Source organism: Coturnix japonica, chromosome 2 (genome assembly GCF_001577835.2).
Source record: "Coturnix japonica isolate 7356 chromosome 2, Coturnix japonica 2.1, whole genome shotgun sequence".
Classification (NCBI taxonomy): Eukaryota; Metazoa; Chordata; class Aves; order Galliformes; family Phasianidae; genus Coturnix; species Coturnix japonica.
In genome coordinates, this window is record NC_029517.1 from 45,397,945 (window position 1) to 45,424,751 (window position 26,807).

General features: G+C 39.9%; 2 protein-coding genes across 4 annotated transcripts in view; one reads left to right on the plus strand and one right to left on the minus strand.

Moving 5' to 3' along the window:
• TERT (telomerase reverse transcriptase) overlaps positions 1-23,041 on the plus strand; it is a 45,291-nt gene extending 22,250 nt beyond the window's left edge. The window contains exons 16-18 of one of the 3 annotated variants that reach the window (XM_032442340.1): positions 1,578-8,786; positions 11,667-19,002; positions 19,872-23,041. In XM_032442340.1, coding sequence (XP_032298231.1) covers positions 1,578-1,681 — 104 coding nt within the window. In that variant the 3' untranslated portion in view covers positions 1,682-8,786; positions 11,667-19,002; positions 19,872-23,041. 3 annotated transcript variants of the gene reach the window in all.
• On the minus strand, positions 6,125-26,378 carry LOC107309453 (sodium-dependent neutral amino acid transporter B(0)AT3-like). The gene is made up of 12 exons (XM_015854279.2): positions 24,860-26,378; positions 18,213-18,353; positions 16,955-17,092; positions 16,224-16,405; positions 15,721-15,831; positions 12,155-12,267; positions 11,710-11,838; positions 10,959-11,115; positions 9,345-9,549; positions 7,902-8,061; positions 6,998-7,160; positions 6,125-6,393 (listed from the first exon to the last, which is right to left on the minus strand). The coding sequence occupies exons 1-12, from the start codon at positions 25,002-25,004 to the stop codon at positions 6,142-6,144; spliced, it is 1,896 nt and encodes a 631-aa protein (XP_015709765.1). The 5' UTR covers positions 25,005-26,378; the 3' UTR covers positions 6,125-6,141.
• Between the last annotated feature and the right edge of the window lie 429 nt (positions 26,379-26,807).

Here is a 26,807-nt window from a genome sequence, read left to right on the forward strand (position 1 = left end):
TTCCAGGATAATGTTGTTACTGAAATCAGTACATCATATTGTAGAGACAGTCCAAGCTGAGCACAGTGTTAAAATACTAGAGCTAATTTTGAACGCTGTATTTTAAGTTCTGTCATGTTTATGGAGATCAGATAGCATGTGTGGATGTCAGCAAAGCTGTGACATCACAGCTGTTGCTACTCAGGTGTATTCCTCTAAAGCAAAGCTAGCTTTGTGTATCTGTATGGCACAGCGATCTGTAGCTTAGAGATAACTAAGACAGGTAATAGCACCTATGTTGACTTAACTGTGTTTTTCATTGTAATTTTGGAGCTTGTATCAGCTATATAAGAACTGTTACCCCTGTGAGATTGTGTTGTTTGATAGAAATTGATATAAACTTCATTTTTCACTTGTGTCCCTACACGTTCCTTTCCATTACTCTCCTTGGAAATCAATATCGAGCTCATGGGCTTTGGGGAGGAGGTCTTTTCCCAGTGTTCTGAAACCTGTTAAATATCAACGTCAACGGCTTGTCAGTACAAGTTAAAATCATTCTTCATAGTTAAGTATTTAAAGCATAGTTACTGTTTAACATCCCTCCTATTATTACCAGTTTGGAAAGGAGCAAGAGTCTTTCCTTATCATGATAACATATAAATACACCATCTATCTCCTTTCCAAATACAGAACAAATATTTATCAAGCACTTCTGCCTTTCTGCACCATTGGTAATTTTACCAACTCTGTTTGGGTAACAGACTTAAGCTGTTGCTAGGATTTTACATGTTCTTTCTAATCTTTGAAAAGTCCTTTTTATTGTCTTTAATTCTGTTGGCCGTAGATTTCAATGACGTTCTGTATTTCAGAACCGATATGTCATGTTAAAAATAAATAGATAATTAAATGAAGTTCTTAAATCTTAAGTCTCCAAAATTCTCCTCCCCTTAAGGGTGTCTTTCCAGGTAGCCTTACAAGGGGAAACAGTGAGGAGGACTGATGTAGCCACAATTAGAGAAAAAAGGTGTTTTCTCCATGAAATTCTGTTTCCTCTACTTGCTTATGTCAGTTCCGAGCATAGACTACTTTAATGTTATACCTGAAAGTAGAGGAAGAAAAAAAACAGTTTGGGAATACCTTCCTCCTGTAGCTCTTCCTCAGCTAGATAAGGACCTGTCCCGTGTCCTCAGCGTTGTTTAAATTAGAGTCTTTCAGAGCAACACTGCTTTGACAGAACTTTTTTGGTGGATATAGTTACTGAGTAATTGGTCTTGTAGTTTTCTAAAAGCCTTTAGAAGTCTTGTCTTAAATACAAGCAGTATTGCAAGGGACATACTGGGAGGAATGTACTCCTTGGTTTTCCATAGTTTGTTAATGTTTTAACATATGATTTTTTTAACTGGCAATTGTCTGCTGTGTTTAAGGGCAGAAGAAGAGCAGCATGTTTTCCTATAGTCTTTTTATCCTCATATTCCAGGTGTTCTAGCTTTCTTATTGGATTATGGTGCTGTTAATTTCATGACTTAATAGCATTTTGCCTAAGAATGAATTGTTAGTTAACCTACAATAGTAATACGTTGTTTTTGATGCTTTTGTAGATAAGATGCATCTGTTTGGGAAGATCCCCAAGGATACAATGGAACTGCTGAAGACAGTGACGGAACCATCTCTTTGTCAAGATTTCAAAACTATACTGGACTAAGGGATGAAGGTTTATTTTGTAATCCTTCCAGGCTTAAAAATTAATGTTAAGTTTTTAGATTAATTTTCTCTGTAGTTAATTTTGGTAGAGTGAACTGAATGCATCTTTACTTGAAAGTTTTCTTTGTGTTTTGGTTTTTTTTGGAGATACAACATAATGACTTTAAAAGAATAGGGTGTTTTGTTAACATTTTCTGTTTGTCTTTTTCTGTACATTTGAAGGCTGTTTGAAGCACAACCTCTGAACTTGACTTGATTTCCTTCAGTAATTCCTTTCTTCTTGATGAAGACACACTTAAGCTGTCTGTATAAACAGATCAACGTTTTTGCCACGTGTTGTTTCTGAAGAGCTGTTCTTTGATTGTCTGTTGCAGATAATTTTATAATAAATTGTCTACGTAGCTGCAATAATGCATACTTGTCTCCAGTACCTTTATTTTAAAGTAAGCTACAACCCAATCCCACCCAACTCTGCAGTGTCTTGAAAGGCACTTATTGGTACAGGGAAAGTACATTTCATGGCTGTGCCCAGCAATAAGGATTTTTTTTGCTTTGGAGAACACAGTCAAAATTTGTATGCCAAATCTGAGTATGTTCAACATGTTTAATGTATTCTGAGAGTTTATAAGACGTACAGAACAGTGGCAATGTATTTATAACTACAAAAACAAGGGGAAACAGAGTTAATGATTAGATAATAGAAAAGTAATCTGCTTGATGTATTTGTATTTCCTGTTCTTTATTTAGGCTTATCTTTTGCTCCTTAATATTACTGAACTACTGTCTAGCCCTTATGTTGTCATGTTGTACAGGACTGAATTTTGCTCTATGACTGCTCTGATAAGCCTGCCCACGTGTCTTTTTTTCTCTAGGCTCACGTGTTGAATTCACAATGTAATGTAGAGCTATTTTATTAGAATAAATAAAATCTCTTGGCAGGGATGAGTTTTAAGCACTTCAAGAACTTCCTGCACTTCTGAGGGAACTTCCTGTGGCTATTTACTACTTACTCAGTCTGTCTTCAGCTGTGCGTTCCTTCCTATCTGCTGCTCTTTTCATCTTCTTTTATACTAATAAGATTTGGTGCAGTTGCAGGTGGTATGAGTTTTGATTCTTTACTACTTACTGCAGTGGCTCGGTGTCTTTTGTGTGTTGGGTTGAAGAAGGCCTTGCTGGTGGGTGGCAGTAAGAATGGATACGTGTTTATTTTGTCCTGGTCGCTGTGTTCTGGATGAACCTCCTGAGAAGGATGAGTCTAATGACTTCCTAAGAATGGATAAGCACGTCTGCTATGAAAGAACTGTGCAGGATAGGGGCTGGGGAAGTCTGAAAATGATCTCAGAAGCCAAGATCCTATGATATGAATGCATGCTGAGAGGATGGGTTCTGTTCTGTGCTGAACAGCACAGCAGACTAAATGACATATAAGCTAACAAGGAAACATCTCAGTTGAAGGTGTATTTTGGGGAAAAATCTGTGGTGTGATGCAATTTTCTGAGCTGATGTTTGCTTTTATGTGTAACTACTTGCTTAAGTCATCAGTTTAAAGCAGTAGCTGCTGTTTCTGAAGGCTATTTGTAAACTAATGCAAATACCTCTCAGATTTCACTTTCTTTTTAAAATAGCCTGTTTAAGAAGGCCATTGAAAGCAGGGCTGAAACTAATTCCAGTTTTCCATTTGCAGAATGTGTAAGATTGTAGACCACATGGCACTCTGTACTATACTGGAAACTTGCTGCTACAGCTCAGGAGCGATGGAGAAAATGCTGGGAACACATGTTTAAGGAATAGATTTAACCTAACAGTAGCACAGGTTTACTGCACTGGAATGATTGGTCCATACCATTGAAGGGAAGGTGGAAATACAGGTTTTCTCTCTCTGTTTTAGGATAATTTGGAAGCTTCCTCATTTCTGGTGCTGTTGCAATGCTCTTGCTGTGTTTTCGTTTTGGGTTTTCGTTTGGTTTGTATTAATATATATTTGAGCTAGTTATACACATTTGTATCTTAGGGTTAGGAATTCTGTTATGAACAGGAAGGCAGTGTTCCTGAAGGAGCTGTTTAGCAGATTTTCTACATGCCTACTTCAGCTAAACAGTAACTTAACCTTGTGTATTTTCCTGTTGTGTGAACTGTAGTTACTGGGACTGAAAAGTCTCTTCCTTTTGCCTCCTTTTGCAGACTGAAGCATATGTACAGCGATCCATGAAGTCTGTCATCAGGGGAACAAGAATGAGCAGCTCAGAAATCAGGGAGGTCAGAATTTCCATTGTCTGTGTCATGACAGTGACTCAAGATACATCCACGAGATGAAAGTCTATAAATCTGGACACGGTCTCATTATTTTCTCAGCTTGTGTCTACATTATTTGACTGTAGTTTTTGTTATGAACATGTCTCTGACCAAATTTTAAGCCTGATGACATACCCTGCATGTATGAATTTAATGAACATCTATCTGTAATCAAATATGTGAGTTATATTGTACAATTTAATTAAAGTTTCTATTTACGTAGTTAGTTTTTACATGAATGTATGCTCAAAATTGAAGCAATTTTTGAGACCATAAATATTTCTTTATAGAAGTCTTTTAGCTCATAACCTTTCAAATTTTTGTGAAGGGTAATTAATTATCCGTTATGTGCCTAATTTCCCCATTTTTTTCCTATAATTTTTTGTTTCTATTTTTGTACTACAACAGGAGGAATGTCTTGAGCAGCCAAAGGCAACAATACCTTTATTGGTGTAACCAGGACTACAAGAGGGGTACATCCAGGGATAAGCTATAGAGCCCAGGAGCAGGAAAGGAGTCAGTGCTGTGCACATGAGGTTGTCAGGTTCTTCTTTTAGAACAAGTCATTATTCCTGTTCCTGCGCACCTTGTCTCACTGACAGAGAGATAGTGCTTGTAGTATTGCTTTGAGCTTTTAGTAGTAACCTTAGCAAGCGAGTTGGTTAAACTAGTTGTTATCAAGTTCCTGGCACATCTAGTGAGAGTTGGTGTGGTTGGGAAAGGCATTTGGATTTGAAATAGCTTGCCTGGGGAGTCTGGCTCCACTGACAGTGGATTAATATTAATATGTGAACAAAAGCTCCCATGAGCTTCTGGATCCTCTCAGCATGGCTCTCTCCGTTAGACTTTGTGGTTTGCTGTCGACTTCCTCACAGAAATAGCATGGGCAGTCAGTACGCACGCAAGCAAGTGCTGGGAAAGGATGTTTACACCCCTCTCCTACCACTGTTTTCATCTGTTGAGTGGGCCTGTACCCTTCCATTGTGTCTTGTAGTTGTCATTTGTCAAGGTCTTGCCTCCATTGCTGTGACTCTTCAAGGTGTTGCGAAGGAATTAGAGACAGCTCTGTTTCTGTGCTGCTAGTGAGTCAGCCACAAGTTGGTGTGTTTTGTGGAGAGGAGCAACATGTCAGTAAGGGGTTTGAGTTGGTCTCATTCTTTTTCAGCTTTTGTTCAAATCTCTTTTATCCCTTACAAAGCTCTGCTAAATATGTAGCCTATCACAAGCCTAGATACTAAAACCGTATCCATTGTTCTTAAACTTCCTATATCGTTCTTGGCCCTCTTAATTATTCCACCTAAAGCTTTGTCGTGCCTTACCCTCCCATGCTTTCCCAGTCTTTTTTCAGAGGTTGCTCAAAAGTATGTCTGCAAAAGGAGCTCTTATCTGCCATCAGAATGGCCAGGATCTGCAGGCAAGAAGAAGGTAACTTGTTTTTAGGTAAGAATGTACTTCATGGTCATGCTGTGTAAGGTTGCAGCACAATAAGACGCTTTAAGACATTTCTGTCACAGTAGTCATTTATTACGTTTAATATGAGAAAGTAAGGATTAATCTTTGGGAATGTTTGTTCTTGCAGTATTTTCCACTACAATAAACCCTGGAATGTGCTAGCTAGGATGTTTGTGCAAAATTCATTACTCAGCTTTGCTTAAGCAATGTTCTTTTAACTGCTGATGCTTTATTTGTAATGCTTGAGATTAGAGAATAATCATAAGGTAACTACTATTTAAATGCATAAAGGGATTTACAAAACGTAGACTAAGCAAAGATTCCCCTTCATGTGCTTTCATTCCAACTCTTAAGTGGGGGAATTGGTGAAAGAAAATGTTGCTGCTTGGGTTTTAATTTTTATGGTGTTGACCCTTAGGAATGGTGTTTATTTGGAATAAGTGAAGGAAGACAGAGGACACTTGAAATAACTGTTGGGCTTTCCAGGTTTATAGAACCTGGCCACAGGGAGACATGAAATTGATAATGTATGAAAAGAACTAGGGCAGTGGAGCTGGTGCTTGTTGGGAGGTAGGACTCAGGACAGAAAGCAGGTGCAACAAGTGCTGTGAAATTGGTTGCAAATGTAGCATCACTGTTATAGAGTGCTAATGATAGGCTGTATCTGATAGCAGAACTGCATTAACCATACTAGCTGAGTAACACATCTAATCATGTCTAACAAAAGTTGTCATCTTTACTTACAGACGGATAGAATATTTTTGGGGGATGACAAAAACTTCTGTTAACCTCTTGACATGAAAACGTTTCTGGTGGTACAAGGCTTGGGTCCTTGCTTCTGCACATTCGTTTGATCAGATGGATGAGTGCTACCAGAGGTACAAATATACAAGGAAGAGCAGCCAAAAGCACACAGATGGCCTGTACCCAAGGTGGATAGACTTTCTGTTCCTTCACAGGGAAGTGTTCCTATGGAGATTTAAGAAAAAACCAACAAAATACCGAAGTGAAAATAAATAAAGTGGTTAGGGCACAATTTTTATGAGTTCCATATAAATTTAAAGAGAGAAGTTTTATTTTTCCTCTACAGTAGCATTCAGTGGCCATATTCTCTGGATACCCTCCTTGTGAGTCTAAAGGTAACTGTAATTTTTTTTTAATAGTTTTTCTTTTGTAGATCTTATTCCAGTCTCTATGTATATTCACATTACAGAGGCTGGTATCGGTCTTTGAGGATTACTGCAATCTGTGTGCAGTTTAAGGCCGGAATTGATCTCCTGACCCCCTATACAGGCTCTGTTTGAGAGAGACATAAGAAGCTGCAACTGATGTGAGTCAGTGCCATTTAGATTGAATGTTTTCAGCATCAACAAGGCACAGAGTTAACCAGCACTGCTCTTAGACCACTGCTTCCTTCCCCCCCTTTCTGTCCAAGTTGCACAGTTGTACATTCATCAATGTCCCTGTTACTTCTGACTACACTGTGTGAACAGCAATGTTTAAAGGATCTGGTGGGAGAGAAAAGCATCCAAGCCTCACTTCTATTAAGTATTGCAAATACTAGAGAACATACATATTTGGGGTTCCAGGCTGCATAGGTTGGAGTCCTCTGTATCTGGAGAGTAACAAAGGCCACAAAGACGATCAGCAGGAGCAAAGGGCTTATAAACCTCCATGTGATTTGCCAGTAGAGATTTAGTTTTCGTCCAGTCATCCATTCCACGTCTTTACTGAACCTTGTAAGAGGAGGCATATATATAGCAATGTCAGAGAATAGTGGTAACTGTTTCATTTTCTCTGTATTCTTTCTGTAAATCTTAAATGTGATACAGCTTCTGCAATCTTTTCTACTCCATGCCTTTCCTTAATAACTTGCTATAGGTGTTAATAATGTTTGGTACGTTTGTTGAGGACTGGGACAACTTCTGAACTGGAAGGATCCCAATTAGGGAAGACAAGCTTAATCAAAATGATATGAGATTCCTGGTACTTAAAATTAAAATGATGTAGGAAAGCTTTTATATTAAAGCACGATTTTTAATTTGCCTGTGACTGAGGAGATTCTTAACATGTTGTCTGAGCCTTTTAATGAGGGAAAGCTACTGTGTGCTGCTTATCATAAATTTTGATGCTAAACAAACAAACAAAAGTTAAACAAAAAATGCAAGAATACAGGAAATAAAATGGCAATAACAGGATATTTTGAAGACTGTGCAACTCTTCTTGGCCAAGGAACTACAATAGGTGTTGGTTTTTCAGCTGCAAGGCTAGAATTTCCCCTTCTGTAAGTGCCCAGCAGAGAGCATCCCTCTTATTTTAAATATGTATGAGACTTGAAGCAAAATGTGGACAGCAGCATCACAGAATTGGAAAGCACTACTGAAGTGTTAGCCTTTTGTATCTGTGTGTAACATACATGGATTGACAGGAAGATGCATTTACCTCTTAAGAGAAAAAAGTTTGCGTTTCCAGCTTACCTTTTAATTTTATAGACGTATGCAACGCCAATCACCTCAAAGAAAGCAATGACTAGGAGGGGCAGCGAGCCTGCGTAGCTGTCAAAAATGTCAATCCAGTAACTCCCTGAACCCAGTGTAAAACATAGAGCAAAAAGGAAGGAAGCTAGACATATTATACCTGAAGAAGAAAAGATACCATTGTTAGTGGAGGACAGAACATGATGAGATTGTTTTTGTTCTTAATTGTTTTTATTTGTGATTGAGCGACTTTTATTCTCTCTCCCCTTATGGACCTAGTTGATAGCACTTTCCAAACGCAGTCTTCTCCTCTGTGGTGACCAAAAACACCATTCTTTTGTATGAGGAAAGCATTACTGTGACTTAAGTATATCCTACAGTTATTTGAGTTCCAAGCAAGTACTTCAGACTGTGCCTTGCCTTGTGATATTTGGATGTTGCCTATTGACTGATGCAGAGAACTTCAGCTGTTTTCATGTTAATGCAGTCACTGGTCCACGTGAACAGCTGGGACCTGTGGTGGGAAGGATACCTCCTTGTGTCCCAAGATGTTAAGTACATACATACAGATGGTTACCTCATCAAGCTGTGAACAGATTTGTTTTTACATGAAAAGTTGTGGAAAGAGAAGAATCTAATTTAGATGCCACAGGAAGACTGTAGAAAAGGCACGGTAGCAATATTAATTTAAAATGATGCAGTGCACAGGTGTTAATCTATTACATGAAACTACAAAAAAATTTTTAGACCAATTTCCTAGTAGGATCCCTCCTATTATTCTCTTCTGTTTCATTTTGCTAATGCAGGCTTTTACGTTTCAGCAAAGAAAGCCAGAATGAACAAGTTTGACTCAGAGCCCAGTTCCTGAAGAGCAGGCTGGATTTGGTGAGTGTCTCAGTTGGAAGACTTTCTAGCTTTGGACAGCAAGCAGTCATTCCTCATTATCTGCTCAGTAAATGTGAAATAATTGGTAGTGCTGTGCTTCTGAATGAAATAGGGGTGAGCAATCCGTCTTACAGTCATGATAATGTGGGACACAGTAAGTTCTTGCACATACAGGACAGACTGGCTGATGTCACTTGTTACCTTAATATTGTTTTAATTGTCAGAAGGCCTCAGTGGAGACAAGGCTCTTCTTGATGTTTGCAACAGCTTAGAGCTAGCTTGGCTCCAGTCCTAGTAATTAAATAAGCGCTCACGGTCTGAAACAGCTCATGCAAGCTAAGGACAATGGCAAGGGCAATGTGATACCATATGCCAAAGTGCTACCTCATCTATGTGCTTATCTTCTGCAAATACAATCCACTACCTTAACTAGCACTACACAATAGCTAAGTTAATATTACAAATTCTTAATCCCTTTATGATATTTACTAAGCAGTTGATCATTATGCATCTATACAGAAGTCATCATCTTTGAACAAAACAAACCAAATACCTTACCAGACAGAAGCTCTTTAGGTATTGACTTAGATATAACTTGAATTTCTAGAAGAGGAGTGAAGACTCCTTCGATGTTTCCAAACATGGAAGAGAGGCCCAAGCTGAACAACATTACAAAAAACAGGATGGCCCAGGCCTGTGAACCCGGCATTAGGATAATGGCTTGAGTGAACACGATGAAAGCCAAGCCAGATCCTGATACGCTCTGCAGAATTCACAAACAAATGAAAACAGATGTTATTAGGGCCTAAATGTAACTTCTTAGGACCAGAGAAGCTGTGGGTGCTCCATCTTGGAAGGTATTGAAAACCAGGTTGGACGAAGCCCTGGGCAGCTTGATCTGAGCAGATGGCAACCCTGCCCATGGCAGAAGCTTGGAGCTGAATAGTACTTAAGGTCCCTTCCAACCTCAACTGTAATTCTGTGATTCTGTAATATGTTCCTTGTATCTTCACGCTCTGAACCTCAAGATCAGAATTTCAGCTTGCATTATTTTCTGAGGTAAAGTCTAGTTCCAGTTTGACTTAAACCAGGAATAACTGAGAATGCTATTTTTTTTTTTAGGGTTTGTACTAGGCAAGATAATCACATTGATTGTATCTGGTCATTGCACCTAATTAAGCTGTACAGTTTGTAAGCGTGTTTCTGAAGTTGGCCGCCTAAGGTCAAAAAAGGTATACAAATATTTATACCACAGTATATGAAAATACGGCATCTGACAATCAAAAAGTTGTGTAAAACCAATGGGAATAATGAAGCTTTTTCTTCTCGTATGTTGCGTCCTTCACTGGAATCAGGGATGCCGGCTAGCCTAGCAGGCTATGCAGCAGTGTGAATTGGAGGAAATCAGTAGTGGGAAGCGTTTGTGGGAGAGGAAATGAAGAGCTCCATTTTAATTATAAAAGGTCTATTAGGTATGAATCGACAGTCACAGAGCAGAATTTGTATTTGCATATATGTGGGATTAGAGACAGTGCATGTTTTAATATAGTTTTGATATTTCAGTTGCCAAATAGGGATTTAGGAAACTCCCATTTGGCATCTTTTCCCTATGATCTCTCAGCTAGTTGTGTTTTCTCTCTTGGGCTTATTCATCTAAACAGGAGTAGAACCAAAAACGGTGTCCATCATGTATGCTCCAGGTAGGAGCTCCTTTGAACACCAGTTCTATGATTATTATGTATTGTTTTGAAGATTGTACCAGACAGCTTTGAGTTCGCACTGCCCTACAGTAGTGCTGACATTTGAAATTTTGAATAAATGTTTTATCATTTTATTAAAAAAAGAAGTAATTACAAGTAAAGTAAACAAAGTGGCCGGTCCTTATATATATATAACTATATATCTATAGTTATATATATATATATATCTATATATAGATATATAGTTATATAACTATATATCTATATCTATATATATATATATAACTATATCTATATATATAGTTATATAACTATATATATATATAGATATAGTTATATAACTATATATCTATATATAGATATATCTATATATATATATAACTATATACTATAGATATAGTTATAGATATATATATATAGTTATATATATATATTCCTTTAAGGGTTATTTTGTTAGAAGCCATAACGGTACCTGATCCAGAAATTCTTGAAGGTCGCAGCTTTTCAGTTTGAGACCAGCAACTTTTTCTGGATTTGATGAATTCAGGAACGTAATCCAGTCTGTGTAGTTCTGTCGGGTAATGCTTTGTTCTGGAAGATCATATTCGTTGATGACACTGATAATATTTCTGGCAGAGAAGCCAATGTATGGAAATGTTATGCATTTGAACATGAATGGAAAGTTGTTTATTTCCAGTGTTATGTTTAACATAAAAGAAAATATTACACAAGGATATATATGTATATAATTTTTTATTAAATATTTATATCCAGGTGTATACATACACACACATACGTATACATATATATTCATATATATGAGGATGTATATATCCTATATTTTATATATAACATATATATTTATCTATATTTCAATTCTTATTTTATACATCCATATCATTTCCACCATTTGTGTTTAATAAGAAATCCAGTGGAATAGAAAAATGTTTTATTTTTACTATTTCTAATGTTAGTTTAGTATGTGATCCTTAATTAGTGGGTCTTTATATACACTAATTCCAGTATATTATTCTATAATGTTTTATTCCATACAAATGCTATCATGATCGTTCTTTCCTCAGTGCCACGGTCATCTATATTTCTCTATTAGATTTCTCCATACAGATGCTTTTGCTTTTCAGTGAAATGCATGTTTTCAAGTAACACATTATCTGTCTAGGTGCAAAAACTGCAGCATAGCACTGGAAATGGAAGTTTCTCACCTGTCCAAGCAGTCCCAATAGCCTGTGATTGCTTTAAAACCCAAAACAGAGAAGACTGGGATGGAAGCATAGAGGGATGTTATGCTGTTCACAATTGCTACTGTCACAGCGTCCTTTTCACAGTCATTTCTAGAAGTAGAATTCAAATAAGGAAACTGGATTAAAACAGCAGCATCTATCCACACCCCTGCCATGATACAGAAGAGACTTCCACGTTAACAATTAGTACAGCAGGCAAAAAGTAAATCTATACAAAATATATTTGCTGAGCGTAAGAGGGGAAAAAAATAAATAAATGTTGAAGTGGTAAAATAGATCACTAAAACCTATGGGGACAGCAGCTGCTAAGATCCCTTAGAAGTACGCCACGTTCTGAAAATTTTAGAAGATGGCATGAAGTGCTGCAAGAGTTTATCCAAGTCATAAAGGTCACAGTTGCACTTACTTTGATGGATTGTAGCTTGAGAACGCAATAAGCCCTCCAAAAGCCAAAGAAAGAGAGAAGAAAATCTGGGTGGCTGCATCAAGCCACACACGGGGATTTTTCAGGATGTTCAGCTGAAATAATTGGAATGAATGCATTACTTAGGAATTAAACTTTCTCTCTGTTCTCTCGGCTGCTCTATTTCATGCATATAAATTGTGAGTGGTGATGATGCCGTCTATGTGCACTGACAATGGAAATTAGTTCAAAATATGTCATTAGAGCAGATGTTTCTGAAGGCATATTAAAAAAAGTGTATAAAATATGTTTCATTAATGCAGTGGTGCAGCTCAGAAGAGATATCAGAGTATAGATAGCGTAATATAGGTATCAGAAGTCTGATAATGGAAGTGTTTCTACACAGGCAATAGGCACACCATGGAGATAGTACCTTACAATTTTCTTCAATGTGTTTCTTCTTGTTCTTATACATACTGAGTAACTTACAGTCTAAGGTTATTATCTTCTCAAAACTGCACAAATGCTTGACCTTTGTCACATTCTAAACAACAAAACAGCAAAAAAAACAATGCAGAAAACCACAGAAGCTGCACCCCATAAAGGCTTGGTATAATCCTTTTTCTGCTGCCTGTGAGAGCATTGTTATTGTTGGTTTGTTAGCCAAGAACCTTTCCAAAGGTCTCTTTTCCAACTCGTGTGCTGCTTCATGTACAACACCTGCTTTCCCTCTGAGGGCCTATAAGCATAACTTCAGGATCATAATTTTGTTTTCTTGTCTGTTTCACTTTCCAGATAGCTAAGAGTTTGGCTTCCATGTATTTGAAAGTCAATGAAAAGAAATGCTCATTATATATTTCAGAAGATAAAGAATGGAAGTGTTAGATGGAAAAAAGCCAGCTACGCATTTCTTCATGAAAATAAAACCACAGCCTGCTTTATTTAAGATTCATATGCATGTAGTTATTGCTTATGGATTTTTCTAATGAGCACTAGAAACACAGATGGAAATGCAGTAGTTGTATTCTTACTGTCTTAGCAAACCTTGTCTGTCAAAAGCAGACAGTTGTAACAGTAGCAGCCTCTGCACATGGCATTGGGGTTGAAACTAGATGATCATTATGGTCCTTTCAACCCAAGCCATTCCATGATTCTAACAGTAACAACAACTGTTGTAACACAACAGTAACAGTTGTGTTAGTTTAACGAGGCAATCTGACTTAGAAATTTCTATGCAGTAATAACACTAATAGTAGATATCATTCAGCAGGCTTTTGCATCAGTTTGTCCATGCTTGTTGATAAGAATTTAGTTTTATAGCCAAAATCATCCTCAGATGACTCTTCAAGGACAACTCTGCAAATTGCTTCCTTAAACAGGTTAATCATTAGATGCAGTTTGGTTGCAGTTGGTCCAATTCTGACTTCAATTGACAAGAGAATTTTTGGGATGATAATTTGTTGTTCTTCAGCACTGCAGTACCACCAGGCTTCATTATTCATACACTGAATACATGCAAATCTAGTTTTTTTGTGTTAATTTCATCGTGCAATGCCTGAGTCTGAAGGTGTGTGAGCTCATCTAGAGAAACCTGGCAGCCAGGCTGGGCTCAAATGCCAGCAGGCCAAGTGCTGCTCTGGCTGCATTGTCCAGATCTGCTTTCTTCATCAAAGAAAATAGGTTTTAAGTTGATGCATGTGAACATGGAATTGAGGTATTAGTTGACATTCAATTGCTCTGCGGTGAGAATGCATTTGTTGTCCTGTCTGAGCTCTACAAAACTGCATGCCCTTTTCTCCTATAAAGATTCAGGCTGTACTTTCTGATGGTATTTAAGTAGCTGTCCATGTCGTTGAGCTTGCAAGGGGAGGGATAAAAGAGGTGTCATGTCTGAGCTTTCTCTTACTGCTGTCCCTTTTCAGGTAGGTAGTGTGTCTCTGGGTTTCTTGACTTTTATTTATCCATAATGTCTGTGTTCCTGATGCAGACTAAACTGGTTTGCATTTACAATCTCTGGAGAGGATAAATACCTGTAGACTGTTAATGCTTTATACCGTCTCTTGCTTTTCCAGGCAGTTCTGGAGCTGTTAGTATTTCAGGCCCCTCAACACTTCTGGTAAATATTTTTTAATAAAACGAAGTCATTCAGATCAAACAGACAACATAATGTGAATCCCAAAAAGAAGGGGAGAAAAGAATTGTTAACAAGTGAGAGAGCACTTTGTAGAGAAATCTAAAGAGGTTTTTTGTTTGATATTCTGGGAAACCTGTACGAACATATCCAACTTTCATAAGCTGGTGGGCAGGGAGAGGAGAGAGCAAGGAAGGGAGATAAAAACTCCCACATTGGAGGAAGAACAGAACATTGGTAACCTGAGGGTTAGGAATGGAATACACCCTGTGTTTCTGAGCTGTGGCTTGGCAGGCTGAGTTACAGATGAGACCTCATCTTACCTTGCCCTCATGCTGTTTCAGCATGAATTGCCACCTCGATTACTACTTTGCCATGGGAGAGAGCCAAACAGCTCCTTCCTGCAGCACAGAGCCTGTAATCACCTGGATGGCATTCAGGATGCTGGTGTTGATTTATTCTTACAGCTGGATTGGTCAAATACCCATTCTCCACTGCTGTCTCATAGGAGTTTGGCAATTAGTTCTGTGCTTTTCTATTTTTCAGGTTGAAAAGCATGTCCAAAGGCATTTGGGCACCTGGAATACTGCCAGCGGTGCAAGCCCATTCCTCTTACACCCTGTATCCCCGCTGGGTGGGAAAAAGGTCCTGGACTTGCCCCTCTCAAGCAGTTTGTAATTGTATAATATAACGTATTAGCTTACCTACAGAGCACGTGGCTTATCCACGTCTAGGCTTGACAGCCAACAAATGCCTTCAGAGAAGGAGAGCAGTGCTCCTTTCAGTGAAATCAGTATTCCCTTTAGACCTTAACAGATGGGAAAGCATGGTGACACCAGACTCCTAAGGGGTCTAAGAACGTCTTCAGTGTCAGTCAGGGCTGTGTAGACAAGCAACACTGATGGCTTAGCACCTCACCATTGTAGGTAATTCATCAGTGAATTTTTTCACACTAGTTTTGTCAGTTTTTCCCCCAGAAAAGCAGAATATAGGCACATTCAGTAAGGCAAAAGCTGCCTGTGGGCACTGAGACCACAGAGGAGGGGTATGGTGGTCACAGGGCAGGTGCTGGGGCCTTGGAGGCCAGCTCTGCAATTGTGTGCCGCTGGTTGTCCCAAGCTCAGAGGGTGCTCTGTCAGTGGGTGCTGCCTTTCTTCTTTTCAGCTCTCCACTTTATGGTGTTTTTTAACACTGAGGCAGAGCTGTGAGGATGCCTGCAGCTCATAGCAAGCACTTGGCAGTCCAATTTAACTTTGAGTTTGGGCAGTGTAAAGAGGTCCATCTGAAATGGCCAGCATATAGAGGGATCTAAGACTCCTAACCCTGTGAGAAGATGAGAAAAAAAGATAAGAAGAGAACCTCACCATGAATGCGTAGTGTGAGATCTGAAGGGAGAAAAAGGAAAAGTAGTGTTTCTGACAATAGCAATAATACTTACATTAGGGGTGAAAAGGTACACTAGACCTTCGGTGGCTCCTGGTAGACTGAGTCCATGAATAAGGAATATAGTTAGGACCAGGTAAGGAAATATTGCTGTTACATAAATTGCCTAGTCAGAAGGTGACAATTAAGACAGAGTTATTGACAGTAACATTAATGGATCTTCTTTTAAGTTTTTGCCATGCGCCATCCTAATAACATTAGATAAAACAGTTACAAGTGAACGTGATTTAAAATTATAAATTACTTCAATATTATTTAGTAATAATTTATTAAAAATTAAAAAAATATATACTCTTAGAACAGTGGGGGGGAGCTACTAGGGCAAGAAGCATTTGCAAAGGACAATGAGAGAAGCTGCTGTTACCACTTAGTTGGAGGAGCACACTGAAATGGGACTGAAGTGGTACATGGCAGTGAAATCGATGAACTCTGGAATATGACATCCAGAGCACAGGATAAGACCCTGATCTGTTTAACTTCTCTGTGTCCTTCTCCTACCTTTCCTGTGGTTTCAATCCCTCGAATGGTGCAGAGATACACAATAGCCCAGCAAGCTGCTAAGCACAAAACGAGCCACCACTGTAACGTGCCACTGTCGGTGACGTCGGGTGTTATGTTCAAAGTTTTCCTGTACCAAAAATAATTGACTGCAGTACTTTCATAACATTCTTTGTTGAGCCCTGGAAAAGGATGTGGCATGCATAAGAATAAGCATAGAAATGCGGTACTATTTTGCCCACTCACTGTATCACAAGGAAACAATGCTTTAGGCCTTACTAGTGTTTTTGTGATGGGTAATGTGAACCTAATTGTCTTCTAATGGTTTCTCTGCCATCTCAAAAATTATTATTTCTTTTACTTATTTTAAGCACTTAGTTTTTATTCTGAAATCAAAGGAGTCATAGACTTTCTGGCTTGTTGTAATAACCAAGGTATCACTACCCAATGAAAACACAACCTCACTTAAACCAGTTACTGAAAGATGTCTTAAATATGCTTTGCAAAATATGTCAGTGATCTCACGTGTCTTCATACATAGTTTATGGTGACAGTCATGAGTGTTTTGATAAAAGACTGTTTCTCCATAGTCAGAAAGCATGGGGTGTTCTTTCAAGTGGTCCCTGTATCATGTCAGCCAAACAATTAAACCAAACTTCCCTTTTCCTTGTAGTCCCCAGGCTCTAATATCTGTGATACTCCAATTGCAGTGACACTGAAGCATCAGTTACCTGTTCTGTTTTCATTTAGAGGGCAGATGCTCCATGGAAGGGGTTCCTGGAAAGAGTTGATGAAGTACCACATCACCCAGGTTAGAACGGTGTTGTAGTATAAGCTCACCAGAATCGACACCATCAATGAAGCAACCCCTGCAGATGAGACGAGATTTCAGCTTAGAAAAACTGGGAAAAATTACCGGTCATAGCACATGCTCTTAGAATCACATCTTCTAATTTCTCAAGATCTCATTTTTCCCCCCACAGATCTTCACAGGGATGATGTGCAGCCTCAGACTCTACCAGCCCTGCTATAGGAAGGCTGGTGCTCTTCTGCTTTGTGCCCTGGGCTCAGCCTTTTAAACTTGTGGGAGACCCCATGCCAGCAGGCAGCCATCTGAGTAAGCAGGTGACAAAAAGACAAGAGCAGGGATCTGGGGCACCAAAAGCAGGAGCCCATAGCTATGCGCCTTTCATACTCCGCTCCTTAAGCGCTTCGGGGGCAACATCTGAGGTTGTGCCAGCATCACTTCAGCTGCAGGGAAGGAAACAAATTTTCTATCACTTCACTGAGGTTGTCTAATATGAATAACGTGAGAAACAAATGCCTCCTTTAAGAGTACTGGCCTGCTGGGCTCAGGGAGCATACCCATCTCCTGACCTACTGGTACATGTGGCTTCACAATTGAATAGAGTCCAGGAAAATTCATGCTGGAAGGGATCCCTCTAAATCTCTAGTTTGATTGCTTGCTATGAGGTCAAAGTTAGACAGGGTTTTTATCCAGTCTGGCTTCCAGATGGAAATGACACTTTGCTCAGAGTAGGTGAAGACTGAGCTGCTGGCTCCTGGTTACCAGAATCTGAGAAGCTAGAATAGGAATAGGGCATGTAGGAGAACCTTAAGCACAGAATGCTACTCATCTCATTAAAAAAAATAAAATTGAGACAGACATTAGATCTCCCTGAGGTGGTCTCTCTAAAGCACTGGGTTTTGAGTTGTCCTAGTTCCTACAAAACACTTGGGATGTTACCTGGTCCAGGAAGAGTCTGAGGTTTAAACTACTTACTTAGAAGATGAAGACTGAGTGCTTTGACATGGTATATAATTCACTATTTTTGTTATTTTTTTTACAATGTGGCACAACCTTAGGCTCCCATGTGTCTGGAGCAACATCTGATGGGAATGATATCCTGATGGGCATCAGGTGCAGCTCTGTAGGAAGTAAGTGCTGAGCAGGAGCCCAACTGTGGTTCCTTCAGCCCAGATACCTACCAACTCCTCCCAGGTAAGGTGAGATGGTGTGCCAGGCATTGATGCTGCCTTTTCGCAGGTACTGCCCTAGGGCAAGTTCAAGATGCAGCAGCGGGATTCCTTCAAAGATAAGAGCGATGAAGTATGGAATCAGGAATGCCCCTGAAAACATAATTAAGTGCAATTAAACCACGCTGTTATCTGCACCTCGTTCAAATTGCTGTTATCTCCTCTACTTCATGACTGTAACAAAGTCCTTGTAGGAAGTGTTGAGAGAGGCAATGATGATGTGGATGCTTGTTGAGGAACAGCTGCTAATTGTGGGTGGTTTTGATGGTGGTAATGAAGGAGGAAGGGGTAGGACCACTAATGCTTCAGGGCACATCCCCTCAGCACTCTGATATCTCATGAACATAGAAGCTCTAAGGACTCACACCCCTTCCACCATTTCTCTTTTGTTGCGGGGATAGCAGCAGATACTCAAGCCAGGGAGTATGCAGCTAGAATCTCTAAAAATCAAAAAGTTTTTGTGGTTAGCCTTTGTAAAGCATTGATAACTACCACAGTTCTTGAAATGCTGGTGTCATTCCATTCTGATGTCTTTTTACGTGATCTCTTTTCTGCAGAATGGTCAGACCAAAGCTGAGGGGCTGCCCTTTCCCACTGGCAAATTGAGGCTTTGTACTGGAAGCCCCCAGGACACCACATTTCTGCATGACGTTCTGCAATAGCCTGTTGATGCTGGGTAACTGGAAACAGGCTGAAAACTGTTCTGTGAGCTGTGGGAGCAATCACTCCTGGTTTCATCCAGGTTTGTATCCTTTCTCATCTTTCATCTTCCATCTTTCTCTCTGTTGAGTAGGAGACAGAATGTGCTTCTGGCTGTTGCAGGGTGGTGTGTGTTGTCTTGAGTCTCCATTCTTTACAGACAATGATTTTCATGAGATCAAGTGACATCTCACTGGTATGCTCATCCCTTCTGCCCTACTTTGCTACCTATTGCTAGATAGTTGCAATAACTATATGCAACTACCAGACAAGGTGTGTTTTTGTATTTTTTTTAATAGTTTTTTACAAATAAATACATAGGGGGGAAAAAGCATACATGATGCCCCTCTCAATGAGGGACTGCTTTTAATTTGGCAAAGGTAGAAACAAATATTTCTGTGACCTGGTTTCCTAAGATATTTTAACACTAGGAAGCAGATTTGGAGGAGTCTCCTAGTTAGCTTCCAGAATGTGAGGTTCCCACTTCAGATGCTTGAGAGCCCTGCATGGCAGTCTGTCCTACCATATTCAGCCTTCTGCTTGGGAAATGCCACTCTAATCACAGTCATAGAAGGGATAATGTTAGAAGGGACCTCAAAGATCAACCAGTTCCAGCCCCCTGCTGTTCTGTCCATGGTTCCATCCAATCTGGCCTTGAGTGCCTCCAGGGATGGGGCACCACAGCTTCTCTGGGCAGCTGTGCCAGCGCCTTACCACCCTCTCACTTAAAATTTTCCCCTGTATCTAGACTAAATCTCCTCTCTTTTAGTTTAAAACCATTCCCCATTATCTTATCTCTGTCTGCCCATATAAAGAGTCAGACCCCTTCTCTCTCTTTAAGTGCTGAAAGGCTGCAGTGAGGTCTCCCATGAGCCTTCTCTTCTTGAGGCTAAACAAGCCCAACTCCCTCAGCCTTTCTTCACAGGAGAAGTGCTCCAGTCTTCCCATCATCTTTGTGGCCCTCCTGGACCTGCTCCAACAGCTCAAAGGCTTGAAGGGCACAGTCTTTGTGTAGAACCTATATGTGGTAGTCTGGAAGATAAGAGCATGAACTACAAGAGAGATGATCAAGAGGTGCTGATGGCTGTATGGCTACACCAGCAAGAAGAATGCCAAAAAAGCTGATGATGAAGAGTCATCTAATACTGAGTCACAGCAACCAGCAAGCTGAAGGGAGAAGCAGAGCACTGCATGAACAAGTAGAGTGGTGGTAACATCACCTCAAGGATGCCCTTCCATTCACCCAACAAGCAAAGAGAAGAGACAATGTACTCAGAGCAAATACAGGTATCATTATTGGATGGCTGTACCTTCAAACATAATAATTCAAACTTATTCCACATACCAGAGAAAGATTTAATAATAAAAACTACACACAGCTTGGAGAAGAAATAAGAGCCAATGCTCTCTCCTGCTGCCTGGTCTATGGAAATACAATTCCTCTACCCAGATCAGGACCATTCCTTGCACCTCTCCTTGGCTACCCTGATACTGGAAGTGTGTGTAAAGCACTCCATCCACAAATCAGCTGTTGACTGGACCAAGGTCAGGCTGGAACGAGCCTGGAATTAAAAGATAATGCCCTCAGATGTGTGCAGCATGGATGCTGGGTCCCAAGGACCAACTGCTTTGCTCCACAGATCCGTTCTTCCAGGCCTATACTGCTTCCTCATGAGGATGCAGCCAAAGAAACCCCTGAGCTTCTTAGAATTTTGTGATTTCTCACAGTGACGGTTCCTTCCATTTATCGAGCCCAGAAACAAACCTCACCTCCTGAACTGTTACTGTGTCCTGCTCAACTCCTCAGTGAAAAGATGGGGCAGGTGATAATTGAATTAATTGTTCTGTCAAATAGTGAAAAGTTCTGCTTTTCGCAAAATACTTTTGATCTGTTTATTTGTTCACAATAACTTTTAGGCCTATGTGTTGTTTCTCTCAGATTTTAGTTCCTTCTAAGTGTGGTGAGCCAAGCAACTGCATTTCATAGCAAGTTTTTTTGAGGTATTTTCAGAGGGCTATACATATGTATGTATGTAGGTATATGGCTATATGATCTGTTTGAGTCTCAGTTCTAGGTGACAAAATGTATACCAGGCCATTTAGCAATATCTTTTCAATCCTAGTTGCCTGGGAACCTTTGTATTTGTTACCGCTTGCTGTGACAAACAACCTTCATATCCATTAGTCATGAAAAGTAAATAGCTAACTTAACTCAGGCAATAAATCCAAATAATCAGTAAACGAAAGCAGGTGATAAATGTCAGCAAAACTGATATTATATTAGATCCAAGTTACTGAGTAACACTAATGTGCGATGAATAAGGTTCAGAGGTCTGAGGAGAACAGCTGACATGAGACAAATACACGAGCACTTATTTTTATCTCTTGTTTTTTAAAAGATCTAGAAATGAGGAAAAGTGCACTGCCTAACTCTTAAACAACCTGGATTGTTAGTGAAAATATGATCTACACCCCAGAAGCCATTCAGCCACAGACTGGGTCTTCTGTGCCATTTCCATACCAGGTTTTTCTGTGCTCATGGCTGGGGTTGGGGTATTCAGCCACCACTTCTTGGGTCTCATAGTTAACCATTATGTTGCTGTTTACATCTTCAAATACGTTCCAGTACACCTGAAAATCTACTGGGCTTTTGCGTCTGAGTTGTTTGCTTTCAAAAGTACAACCCCAAATTGCATCTCTGCCTAAAACTGGCAGAATGAAAATGCAACCACATTAGGCACGTGTGTAAACCTAACAGCTCTGTCTTCTTGGTGGTCTTCATCTATCACTTAAATTCTCCTGACACCTGCTGTCCAGGATGAATTATTTATCAACGCCACAGAATTTGGTCAGGAAATTGTTATAGTCATCAGCTGAGCTCTCTGAGCCCTTCATTAAAATCCAATGACTAAATACTGTCTGTGCGTCCATACACTGAGCTTTATTCACTCAATACTTTATTATAGTCTTTGTGCTATTGCTTGTAGTAATACAGAGTACCTGTATCACAGAATGATTTAAGTTGGAAGGGATCCTTAAAAACCATCCCTTCCAACTCCCCTGCAACAAATAGGGACAGCTCCAGCAGATCAGGGTGCTCAGAGCCCCTTCCAGCTTGACCTTGAGTATCTGCAGGGACAGGGCATCCACCACCTCTCTGGGCAACCTGTTCCTCATCACCCTTAAATACTCTGGATGGTGTCAGAGACTTTGCTTTGCTTGTTGTTTTTTACCATTTTTTTTCACTGACAAAATGACTGCTCAAAGTGAAAAAGCATACTCAGCCTTTGTCCCTGTAGCTTTTCCCCATTTATATTATCTTTAAAACTGTTCTAGGACTTGCCTTTTTTGTCCCTACCAGTGCCTATGAGATATATCAGTACCTGCACAAGCAAACAGACTTTCTGGTCACAGTGTGATCTGTAAGAAAGGTCTCCTGGCCCTCAGCCTGTGGCCTACCTGATATGGGAGCAATGTGTAGGTCAAGGATGCAGAAGGAGAGTGTTGGGTGGTGTACTTAACTTTTGTGCCCTTTCTTATCCTCCTCATTCATTTCAGTCTCTTTCATTGTGAAATGGTTGCCTTAAATGCCAGGCATGAGCACATGAGTGTGTCAGACTGGGTTCGTTTGAGTCTATATACATGGAAAGCATTGGACCACAGAAACAGGTGGAGTAGAAAAGCCATGCCCAGCACAATCCCTGCTGAATTGTGTGTCTGAAACCGAAGGCAGAGAGAAAACTGTGACTACCCTACTGCCCAGGCTGTTGGTAGCTACTTGGACTTGGCTATAGCATGGCATTCTACTGGCTTATCAGGTGTCATCAGTGTTCGTCTTAGCCCTCTCCATCCTATGCATTCTCTTAAGTTTTTAACTTTCCATAGAGGGGCCTGGACTTATTTCCTGGCTTCCTGTAGTTAAGTTGCTTAATTAAAGACAAACTTTATAAGTCATTTAGGATTTAGCATGGCAGCAAGCAACTTTCCTTGTCAATAGCATAGGCCATTGGTTAGCATTTCCTAGAGCTTAGTGAGCTGTAGAACTGTACCTTTTTTCACTCACAGTAATAATTTAGAGCAGGATCAAAAAATACTGGAGCATCTACAGGAGAAAAAACTGAAATCCAGTCCTGGAAAAATGAATCTGTGTAAGTGCTGGCTGTTCCCAAGAGGTGTGTATTGCTTTGTCTTTGCTGTTCAGGCTGTCCTGAGACTCAAAGATATTGCTCTGGACGTGCTGTGTGCTGCTCAGTTGCCTGCTCTTGGGCATCCAAGGCCACCTGAGATGCTGCAGGGTGTTTGTCCAACTCCAGAATACCCTCCCTTCAGCCATGTACTGTTTCTGCATTGCTGATGTTCCTCTAAAGGTATGTATCCTGCCTCACTATGTGTGCATCATTAGCTATAGTGATAGACAGGCTTTTTCTAGCCATTCCAATTGACAGAGAAATGGCATGCTCACAGTTATGACTTTCTAGCCACCTGGCTATGGTGAGCAGCTGAGAGTGCTTCACTGGGTTTCACATCTTGAATATAAATAGTATAAAGTCTCTTGAGGAGCACCTAACTACTGCTGCTTCTTTTTTCTTACTTGAATTAGTACAAAAGTGGCTTCCAGCTGTTACATCTTCACTACTAAAGAGCTCCTTGCTGTCAAAATAATTTCCATGTCCTTGTCTATAGACTATGGCAAATAGATCCATTCATTTTCAACTTTGTGAGTTAAATGGGCCAGATGCTTAACTCTCTCCTCGTACCACACATTTTCCAGATCTCAAATAAGTCTTGGGGATCTTCTGCATCTTTTTTTCATCTTGATTTTGAAAAGTGGGCACAGAGGTTGTGTTAGTATCCGTAGCAATATCTTTGTCTGTTTCCTAGTGCATTGTTTATGCGTGGTGGGATAATATGTGCTGAGACAGCCTGCTTGATTTCATTTATTCAGATGCTCACAGAGTCCTTATGTGCCCGCTTCTTTCTAAAATACCTCCTGCTATTAACAGCAGCATCAATTTGTGTTTCTTTGGCTTATTCAAATATATGTAGTTCATGAAGCAATGCAGATAGATACTTTGATAGAATTGAATTTGATAGAATCTATGATTCTATGAATTAGATTGGATCATTTTTTTTTCTGCCATTTGCATGTTTCTTCCAGTTTGAATTCTGTACTTATCCTGTTAATTGAAAGATAACAAAACTGAGCTTAAAGACTTTGCTACATCACTCTGCTTGAGACAAGTTACCAAGGTACCTCTCAAAAGCTGCTGTAAGCAATGAGCAATTGGTTACTTTTTCTGATCGTATTTACTAAATTGGCTGCTTTTAAAGCAGTCCTTCATGGGAATGGTGCCCACAGAAAAGCTTGGGCAGGTGTCAGTATCAACTTGCTTGTGTTAAATCAGCTGAGCATTTCAGGAAGCTTCACAGCCACCAAAAACTGCCATTTAGCTTCACTCAGCTGTGGCTTATGGGCTAACTCCTGAAGGTGACAGGGAAGGGAGAGGAGTGAATCTTGTTTTCCTGAGGAAGCACTACAGGCAACTGTTTGGGGAACTGCCTCACTAAAGCTTTTTCAGGACTTCTGGCTTCAACTAAAGGCAGCAAGCTGCAAGTGAGCTTCCTCCCACTGTTAGGGCTGTAGCAGCAGTGTCAGAGCTGAGCATCAGGTTGGTCTTATTTCCTAAACAAACGCATCCTTTAAAAATAAAATGTATTTCTACAGAGAAAGCCAGTCTAAAGAGAAAGCCAACGGCACAAAACATCTGTGAGAATTTGAGAACTCGATAGCTAAAAAAGAAAGTGATGCAAATATATAAGTTCCATTCCCACTACAGGTTAGCACAATTATATTGGAATTGTGGCTTAATATTTCTGGCAAAGTCCTATTTCAACCTTACCGCCTCCATGTATCTGGCACAAGTATGGAAACCGCCACACATTCCCCAAGCCGACGGCAAATCCAATACAACTTAAGATATACTGGAACTTATTATCCCACTTCGGTCTGCCATCTTCTTTAGGGACTTCAGGTGGCATGTCCATTGGTCAATCTTTCAGTAGGTAAATCTTTAGATTGGTAAATCTTCTTGTGTGAAGCACCCTTGGCTTTCTGGTCACTTTCCCTATAAATGGGAAGGTTCTTCAAAACGTGTCTCTGCTGCCTGTTTTATGGGGGATGACAGAAGGGTTTCTCCAAAAAGAGGCGGCGCTTTCTTTTTATGTAATGCAAAGGAATGTGCCATTGGAAGTGCCGCAGTTTAAATACCAAACCAGGAATTATTATTATATAGACAGAGTGACCACTCCTGATGTTTTGCAGTTCCTTCTATAGTTAGGGAACTTAGGAATATGTTGTTAATGGGTAACTTGGGATCAAACAGATTTTTATTTTCTGTTCTCCTTCTGTTCTCGGATACCATCAAAGAAGTGTGACGCTGAATATAATTAAAAAGAAACATTTATAGCAGTAAGACATTAGCACTGTAAAATGTTTAGATCCGTGAATAAAGGAAGAGTTGACATTTTCTCTCTTGCTTTGTTAGCAGAGTGACTGAAAGACATCTTCAGGAAGTACAAAAAGTCGTGTATTTCTTTTATAAAATCAGTATTAATTGGATTTTTCTGTTGTTGTTATAACAAAACCTCATATAGAGCCTGATAAAGGTGTGTTTTCCTGGCTGTACTTGCATTAGCTCTTTACCCGTTCCAAGATCTGCCATTGGGACACATGGAACAGCTGCAACCACGCAGCTCCTGTCGCATAGATGGCCGTCCTCCGTATTGCTTTTCCCTCTGAACAACCACACACGTACCTGTGACATAAATTATTTGAAATAATGGCTGGGACTCTTTGAGAATCCCTCCAACATTTGTTCCCAAGCAAACCCAAGATGGGACTGTTCTCTAGACACGAACCACATATGTTCAGACATCAAAATCTTGTCCATTTTCACCATAACTGCCTGAGGTTAATCACTTCCCACCTGTCAATGAATCCCAAGTGACTATTTTTATTTTTCATTAAATAGTTACTGAGGAATGTAACAGCTGAGTGCTTGCCTTCAATTGAAAGCCCGTGAGAAAAAACTTTAATGTTCTCTTTCCAAAATACCAGGGTTTTGCTGTTTTGCACTCCACAACCTCACAGTCCATGTCACAGAAATCAGCCATTGCACCCACCACCCTCCCCCCACTACTGCTGTGCTCCAGACTAGAGAGCCCTGTGCCAGGGCTGTCCTGGCAGCACTTCCATCCCTGCCCCCCGCATTTGCTTCAGGCTCGGCTTTGTCCATTCTCAGTAGGAAAATCTGACAAAGATTGCCTTTCCTATTGCAGAGTAGCAACTTGAAAGATTTTAAATAAAATATATTCACAGAATCATAAAATTGCTCAGGTTGGAAAAGACCTTAAAGATCATCGAGTCCAACCGCAACCTAACCATACTACCCTAACAAACAACCCTCCACTAAATCATGTCCCTGAGCACCACATCCACATGGATTTTAGACACATCCAGGGATGGTGACTCAACCACCTCCCTGGGGAGCCTATTCCAGTGCTTAATAACCCTTTCTGTAAAGAAGTGTTTCAAGATATCCAACCTAAATTCACCTTGGTGCAAATTGAGGCCATTTCCCCTCATCCTGTCACCAGTGAGAGGAGACCAACCCTGCTTTCACTGTAAGTACTTTTCAGATATTATTATTCAGATTATTATTATTCATAGGTATTTGTAGTATTTTAATATTCTAAGAATATTTCTTAAAAAATAGTTGAAATGCAAATAAATATATTGCCTGTACTTCACTGTCCTAGTTGGTGTAGGTATAGTCTAAAAGTAGCCTC

Excerpts from the sequence above, each read along its gene's own strand:
- LOC107309453 (XM_015854279.2), bottom strand. The coding sequence starts at position 25,004 with ATGGACATGCCACCTGAAGTCCCTAAAGAAGATGGCAGACCGAAGTGG. Across the intron at positions 15,832-16,223 it reads GGATTGAAACCACAGGAAAG|GCAATTTATGTAACAGCAAT; the intron begins GTAGGAGAAGGA and ends CCTTCTGACTAG. Across the intron at positions 12,268-15,720 it reads TGTACCTTTTCACCCCTAAT|CTGAACATCCTGAAAAATCC; the intron begins GTAAGTATTATT and ends CAATTATTTCAG.